Consider the following 8,443-nt stretch of genomic DNA (forward strand, 5'->3'; position numbering starts at 1 on the left):
ACGTCTACAGCCACATAGACAAGTAGACGTATAGTGCACTATAGAAAAGTTACTACAATAGATAAGTAGTACGCGCGTTCCCTTGGAGACAGGGAGTGTTGTATTGCCCTCTAGCGGGCGGCATGAAGCTGCGTAGCTCGGCCGCTTTTAGGCTGGAGTGGCCACTCTTGTAATCCGTATGTTACTCTATGGGCCAGCCACCAGCGAGCAATCTGGGAGTAGCGCACAGCGTTATCAGCGTAGTTTGCGCGGTCCATTCGTGTTTCGGAGGGTGGCGCGGCGTGGAGCTATGGGCGCAGCTACAGTGTACTAGAATAGGGGGGAAGGGCGACAGGGAGAACGCTGGAAAACAGCGCGCTGCTCTACCTCTATATAAAAAGTAGTGACACTCACATCGATCCTCAGCCTTCCCTCCTCCTCGTTTCTGCTCTCTTGCGCGCTCCTTCCTCGACCGTGGCGCCGCCTACAGCGCTTGAGCGTAGCAGACGACCTTTCGCAGAGTGAGTGCACGCATAGAAATGCCGTGCGCTGTAAGCGTTCGCATTGGCGTTCTAGCTCCGAGTAACTTCGTGTATAGCATAGGATTTCTATGCGGAGGGTTATATATATATATATATATGTATATATATTGACACGCGCACTTTTTTATCTTCCACATGTGACCGCTCTTCTTCGGCTAACAAATGTTTATCGTTCGGCGCAGGACGCGCCTGCATGTATCGGACGTTTCTCGAACGTTGTGGATGCTTCTATCTGTTGTCTGTTGTCACCGACGCTTATGTAATCTGATTGTATGAGCGACCCGAACTGTCTAGTACTTTCTGGAAGACGCGAGGGCACCAGGGATTACTCTGGAACCGTCGATGACTCATGTAGAAAAGCCGACGCCTTTCGCCGCTGATCAGATTTCGACGATCGCCGACTGTGTTCGTCGCTATCGTTGTGCAACGAATGCAACTTGCTTTTGTGGGCACAGGTTCGTCCAATAAAAAGTCCGTTTCGTCATTCACAGTTTTGTGACTGTTTTCTTCACCGCAACTACTACGTGACAATATATACAAATTCAGTGAGGGCAGATTTTTTCCTGTTTTGATAACTATTTTTATAAATATCTAAACGAGCGCTAACGCCGTGCCATGACGATTCCGAATGTATCGCGTGCACTACATTTGTCAAGGGCGTGTTGCAAGATCTTGTGGCGCATGGTTGTAAATAGCACGTTTACGGTCGAACGCAACAGCCTGGCCTCCAGCAAACCCTCAGTAAGCTAAATAATCCGTATCGTCCTTGCCACTTGAATTCGCGGCGCGTATAAGCTATGACGCTCAAAGGCTGGCGGAGGGCACGGACGCACCAGCCTTAGTGTCCTACAGCAAGTGCGTCTCAGACACATAGTGGCCGTACGAACTAATAGCTGAACGAACAAGCAAGCGAACGATTAAACGAATGAGCAAACGACTAAATTAACGACAACTAAACGAGCCAGTGAACGAGCGGGCGACCGCATGGTTTCTTTGCGAGTGCTCCACCCCCGCATCATAACCTTCGCACACACACACAAAAAAATTATGGGGTTTTACGTGCCAAACCATGATTTGCTTATGAGGCACGCCGTAGTGGGGGACTCCGGAAATTTGGATCACATGGGGGTTCATTAACGTGCACCTAAATCTAAGTACACGGGTGTTTTCGCATTTCGCCCCCATAGAAATGCGGCCGCCGTGGCCGGGATTCGATCCCGCAACCTCATGCTCAGCAGCCCAACACCATAGCCACTGAGCAACCACGGCGGGTGTAACCTTCACACACTTTAAAGCTCACGCGAATTAGCACGTACTAGTACGTACGTCTCAAAGACCTATGATGCTGTCCTTCGGCGACGAACGCACCCCGTAACTCGGTTTCGGGAGAGCATGCACGCTTTTCATCGGTGCCTTTGTATCGCAAACCCACCGGGTTGCCGCCAACGATGAACAAGAACAAAATAGGCAAACAAACCTATTCGCTCTAAAGAAAGCTAGTAAATAACCACAAAAGGCAGAGCTTCTTTCCTAAGTTGAGTTTCGATGCTCGAGCCTCAAATGTCATAAGGATTGAGCTGAATCGTAAAGGTTTCGTAATCACGTTTTCACACGCAATTTCGCGTGCCCGCGAATTCAAGCCTGTTGGCGTACAAAACGATTAAGCTTCTTGCCTTTGCTGAAACTAATTTGGCATCCGAGGGCGCAGCAGATCATGGTGATGGAAATTGCCGTGAAGCGACGTCACACTTTCCGCAAAGTATAGTTCCAAGCTATCGCAAACCAAAGCAACACGGAAGTGCAACGGCGCCAACATGTGCTGATCGCCAGTCGGTAGACGCTTATCAGGCGAAAATGGTGATGGAGCGCGATCGTAAACAAACGCAGCCAGCGCCCGGCGGCGCGATGGCCAACATAATGCCATTAGGCCAATACCGACGCGGCGACGGCCTTGGACAGTGGGTGCGAAGAGGACGCGGCATTCTTCAAAGCGTGACGCTACTTTTTACACTGAGGGGCCTTACGCGCAGCGGCTAGAATTTTTTTTTTTTTCAAGGATTTCGCACTCCATTCTTTCGGCACGAATAGCCAGTAGCCAGACTTCATCGTTATACCCGATAATGCGGCATGGGAGCATTATAGTAAGCGGGTTATTTCACCACAGAAAACATACAAAGTTGATGGTGAAGCAGCTTCTCATTGTTATAATCGATGCACTTGTTAAAACCACTATCGATATAACTGGGCTTAACTGTATGTGATATTCTACAACATAAGTCACGGTGCTGAGTTGTCCATGAAGGTCGAAACACTCGAGTATCGTACCTGCACCAGTGGAGCAATGCCGTGCACAAGTGCTTGCACCTTTCTGAAGCCCACTACGCACAAACACCTCCCTTTCTATATCCTCCGGCACGCCTGAAAGGCTCTTTTGTCTGAAAAGGAAAAATTAAGCCAGTTCCACTCTTGTGAAATCTGATTAAACGGCGGAGCTCTGCAAGTGTGGGTGTATACCGTAGTGAGTATCACGCTCGCCTTCGAACCGTGAGTATCCAGGTTTAAATCCCGCCTCGTCAAGAAAGTTTATATTGTGTTTTTTTTTTACTTCTCTCTCTCTCTTTCTTTCTTTCCCTCTTTCTCTATCCTTTATCTCGCTCTCATTTCCTCTTTCTCTCGCCCAAAGCAAGTTATGTTGCAGTCGTCAGTACAATGCAACCATACGGTTCTCACAAATGCATGTTCCACAAGCGTGGGCGTATAGGAAGAAGACGGCGTTCCAAACGGTTGCGCTTTGATGTCCTCCGCTAAGAAGGATCAATCGGCCTCTGGCCGACGTGCTGTCCAGGCTCAAATCAGCAGTAATAGAGAGCTTTAGTATAGCGGAAAACAGCAAACGCAAGGATTTAGCGTTAGCGTTGCGTGCTGTTAACTGCGCATGCGCAGAACGTAAACGTAGCCCGAACTCTTACGTACGTACGCTATTTCCGGAATATAGCGTTCAACGCTAACGCACGCTAGGAATTCCGTACATAGGGCAAGATGGCGGCGCCTGTTAAAGCGAGAGCCGTCCACTTCGAATATTTCGAGTCGTCGGCCCGCATTATTACACTCTTTCATTCGCAAATAACGCTCGTATTTTATTTAGGTTTGAGTAATGATGCTTCGCCAGCCGTATACTGCCGATAAAATACATCCGTTTTCGAGATACACTGTCGCTTAGCGGTGCAGAAGGCTTAACAAGGTTTGTTTACAAGGTTCGCTCATGTTTCCAGTAGCCGCGCAGAGATGGCGACGCTGTCTTCATTCGCCTAAAGCCCCTATATTTATAAATATAGGGGCTTTACATTCTCCTGTTTTCCAAGATACGGCTGCGATAAGGCCACAAGTCAAGCCGAGACGTGTCACGATTCGCGTCCTTTGTCACGTTTTCCGCGGCAGTGCACGAATGTGTGATTGGCGACAGTTTCAGGAGTGATGCGTGTGCGTTTTACGAGCGAGGACGACCTGAACCTCCTGAAGGAGGTGTTTGCCGAAAACCCGTTCGAGCAAACGTCTAGGTGGAGGACCATTGCCACCAATGTCGGAGATGCCGTGGTACCTGCAAAAACGTTCAGCGTGCGCGCTGTCCGTGAAAGGCTAGACCTTCTGATGGCCTACTTCAAGGCAAGAGACGAAGCCAACTTTAAGAAGTAAGCACACCTTTGAAGCCGTTATAGTTCTCGGAATGGAACATTCCCGAGGAATAGAATGTTTCATTCCGAGTTTAGTGGATTAGTCCCGGCAAAGTCCCGGCAAAAAAGTTGTACTTGCTGCACACACTCGGGAGCAGCATAGAAGTACACTGACTGTATGAGCGGCGCTTTTCCTATTAACTTAAGCCACGCGGTGTGAACGTTGATGCACCGTCGCATTCCCTTGTGTACCGCCAACGCTTAGCGGTTTTTTGCTGCATTTTACACGTGCCTGGCGCACCCTACTGTAATAACTATGTAAAATTGTGTGATGGTCACAGTAAAACGGCATCTCGAATGGAAACTTTGCAGGTCTGGAACAGACGAGCAGTACAGCGAGAAGACACATTTACTGCAAGAAATTTGGGACATGGCTAAAATTTATGGGTATGGTATGAAAAGGAGGCCGCAAGCAGCAGCGCGGCAAGCCGCTGCAGCCCTTCGTGACAGTGCCGCTGCGAATTTCAAACCTTCCACAATGGACACCGACGATTCAGGTACACCTTCACTCGTACTAGTACGCACGGTCATGCTGCACCAAAATTTCATATTGGGGCAGAAACAGTAAGTGATGAAAACCTGTATACACTGATGTTGCGTGTTCTAGCACGTGTTTTGTGCTGACATTACCCTATTTAAAATTGTTTAGGTGTAATGATCCACACTTGCAATGCACATGAGTCTTCCAGCACACGTATGAAGTATTGCGTGCAAGCATAGCACTTTTCTTCTGTAACCCTCTCATTTTGAAAATGGTTGGCATTCACATGTACCTGCAAACTTTTCACTTCAGCACTTGTGGTGCCTGCAAGCGTTGAGCCGCCCCCAGAAACTGCCGAGGACATATTCGAGGGCATATATGATGATCCTCCGGAGCTGCCGCATTGTGGAGATGAAAGCGAACCAGCCGTCGTACAAGAACAGCCCGACTGTGCAGATGTCAGTGGCGCAGGCACGCCGCAGTCAGATCAGGCACTCAGAAACCAGACATCCAGGATCCAAGCTAGCAAGAGTGAGTATTGTGCAGCATGTAACATGTATTGCTGTTTTAAGAGTGAACACATTGAAGATGACTGTCAGTCAAAATAAATCTTTTCGTACCTTACAATGTGGAGTTTTTTACATCCGAATTCACAAGTAATTTTTATATTGCTGCTTTGTGAAAATTGTAATGTGCTCCCACCACTTGAACAGAGGTATTCATTAATATATCAGGTGTAGGAGGGCTACTTGCTGCCATCACCAGATGCATGATGTGATAAGACAAACTCATGTACAGGCTATTGTGGGGGTTCGTGAGCCCAGGGACTCAGATCCAGGAAGCAGAGTCATAGACAGGACAAACATTTATCAAGAACAGACGGCAACAAGTACACTTACGATGAGCTACAAGACACAACTAATTCTATACGGTCCACGACTCACGCGAGTTGTCGCCGCGCGTGTCCTCACTGACGATACGATAAGTCTATGAGTATATTCGTAAGATGTTCACTCACAGTACTTGATGATGATGTCGGAGACGTCGGCGCTTGCAAACTTGCAGTGCAGTTTGTACGAAAAAATCGATTTCTTCGTACAAAGTGCGCTGCAAGTTTGCAAGCGCCGACGTCTCCGACATCATCATCGAGTACTGTGAGTGAACATCTTAAGAAGATAGTCATCCACTCATCGTATCGTCAGTGAGGACACGCGCATTGACAACTCGCGTGAGTCGTGGACTGCGTGGACCGTATAGAATTAGTTCAGTGTCTTGTAGCTCATCGTAAGTGTATTTGTTGCCGTCTGTTGTTGATTTATCAACACCTGTCTATGTTTGTCCAACACCTGTTTGTCCTGTCTATGACTCTGCTTCCTGTATCTGAATCCCTGGACTCACGAACCACTACACTATAGAGTGAACTGTGTTAATTTATCATCTTGCCACATTTCAAAATGCTCAATGCAGGGAGGAAGAGGTCCCATGCTTCGGGTACCAACGCAGATCACGAGTTCCTGGAGAAGCGATGGAACCATGAAAGAGAACTCAATGCACAGGCAACACAGGTGGAGCTGGAGAGATAGCCTTAAAGAGAGAAGAACTAGAAGCGAAGGAAAGGCGCTCGGAAAGAAATCTAAGCACCAACAAAACAAGTTGGAAAAAGACTACACGCTGAAAGAGAAGGAGCTGGAGTTACGCGCTCATGAATTGAAAGCGCGAGAGCAGCAGAATGAAATGCTCAGCAACAACCAACAGGCTTTATTGCAAATTCTTGATGCAGTGGTGAACAAGTTGGCTAAATAATAAACAAAGTTAAATGTGTGCACTGTTGCTTCAATGGTAATGAAAAATGTGTTGCATGCACTAGCATGCCCTGTACGACAGTTCCGCATTGCGCATTTACGTATGCGGTTGCTTCCACTGACTACTGCATAGTTGGCCTGAGGTAATACATAAGACATGGTGGTTCCAGGTCAAAGTATGAAGAGACCTGATTGCCATACATGCACGCATGGCAATTGGTAAGTATGACGGCCACTCTGTACATTCGAGGTACAGCCTGAAGTAGAACCTTCTGGTTTTTCTTGAAATCTAAGAAAGCAAATTCAGAGATTATTTTACCGAAACCCCATTCTACTGATTGCCTAACAGCACTCATGGCAGCATTGAATTTCTCCTGCTGTACTGTCTTCCTTGTCCCCCCATATGGCTTCATGAGCAGCGGGCGTAGTGGATAAGCAGGGTCACCATACAGCACGAATTGTTGGTTGCCTTCATTCAGCTTTTCAAGCTTTTTGTAGAGTCCACTGTCGTGAAAGATCCCTGAAAAAGGTATACGAGCATTTAAGCAGAAATTAAGCGTGCGGAAATATTGAAGTGAACAAGTACATTGGGATGAGAGCAAACTAATGCACATGGGCCAGTTACAAATGCACGAGTGGGCCTGTACACATTACAATTAGTCTCAAACTGGCAGGAAAACATTCAAGCGCTGTATACTGGTGTCTGCGAACACCACATGGTGCATATTACCAGACGATCAAAACAAAAAGCATAGGTAAGATGCACCGCACATAGCATTCCTCTTTTTACAATGCTCATTACACAAGCCACTTGGGGCCCCCGAATAGCTCAAACAGGTGATTGACATAACCTGTTGGTCAGTATAAACACTAGCCAAGAATAACCTGAAATTGTTCAAGCACAGATAGCATTCTATAGACTTTGTGGTCTAAATAAATTGCAATGCACAGCTTTAACTGTGATCATCATGTTTTAGTCTCTGGTTAACACATGCGTGGTGTGATATCATGTGCATATATTCACCTTTTTCTAGAATACCATCCCTCCACAACGTACCAGCATCATGCTTGCTCCCAGGGTATGGGCCATCCAGCTCGCATATCAGACCATTTGGGCACATCAAGGATTGGTACTTTAGTGCATGTAGCCGCTTGTGCCCAGAAAAATAAGTACGCTGATCTTTTGACGGTCTGCAAATTGGCCACACCGTGCCGTCATTGAAGGCCCAGCAATTCTTCAAAGGTGCACCTTTCAGATATACTGCCTGTAACAGAAGATAAATACATTGAGATACTGACAAGTACAATAATATGCCTGCGATAGCTAAGAAATAGGTGAGAAATTTCTCGGCAGCATGACTGAGCACACGTTGGCAGAAACAACAAAAATAAAAAAACGTATAACACTTACCTCGCTCATGGCTTTCAAGTCCTCAGTGGTCAACCACTTGTGAACGGTGAGGTCGTCTAGCAGAAATCCAAACTTGCGTTCAATGTGCCGCATAACTTGTTTGTCACACTTGAAATCACAGAATAGTGCCTGGCGAAATACTCCTGCAGATCACATAAGCCGTTCGGGTACGCAAGCCTTCGCAGACACATGCACAGCGCTTCGTAGCCAGAGATGCGCGCTCCCTGAGCACTCTACAAGTACTGCGGTAACTCCAGAGCCATGAGAAGAAGTGGAAAATCTGCCTTCTCGAAACGAAATTGCCGGCGAAACACGCGATCTGGAATAGCTTCGATGTTGAGCAAGCCTCCTCTTGAGGACACGTACAACCTGCGCTGCCGCTCTGGTTCCCGAAGCATAAGCGCTTCGATGTCATCCCAGCCTAAAAAGGACAGGTAATAGGGGTCTTGAAGAATACTCGATCGCGGCATGTCGAAGAAAGCGATGTGTTTCGGGTA

At 47.3% G+C, this 8,443-nt stretch overlaps 1 protein-coding gene across 1 annotated transcript; it reads right to left on the bottom strand.

The window, feature by feature from the left end:
- Positions 1-6,478: 6,478 nt before the first annotated feature.
- Positions 6,479-8,039, bottom strand: LOC125942770 (uncharacterized). The gene is made up of 3 exons (XM_049661027.1): positions 7,947-8,039; positions 7,593-7,800; positions 6,479-7,055 (listed from the first exon to the last, which is right to left on the bottom strand). Exons 1-3 carry the CDS (start codon positions 8,037-8,039, stop codon positions 6,658-6,660), a joined length of 699 nt encoding a protein of 232 aa, XP_049516984.1. The 3' UTR covers positions 6,479-6,657.
- Positions 8,040-8,443: the final 404 nt, after the last annotated feature.

Source organism: Dermacentor silvarum, chromosome 1 (assembly GCF_013339745.2).
Source record: "Dermacentor silvarum isolate Dsil-2018 chromosome 1, BIME_Dsil_1.4, whole genome shotgun sequence".
Lineage (NCBI taxonomy): Eukaryota > Metazoa > Arthropoda > Arachnida > Ixodida > Ixodidae > Dermacentor > Dermacentor silvarum.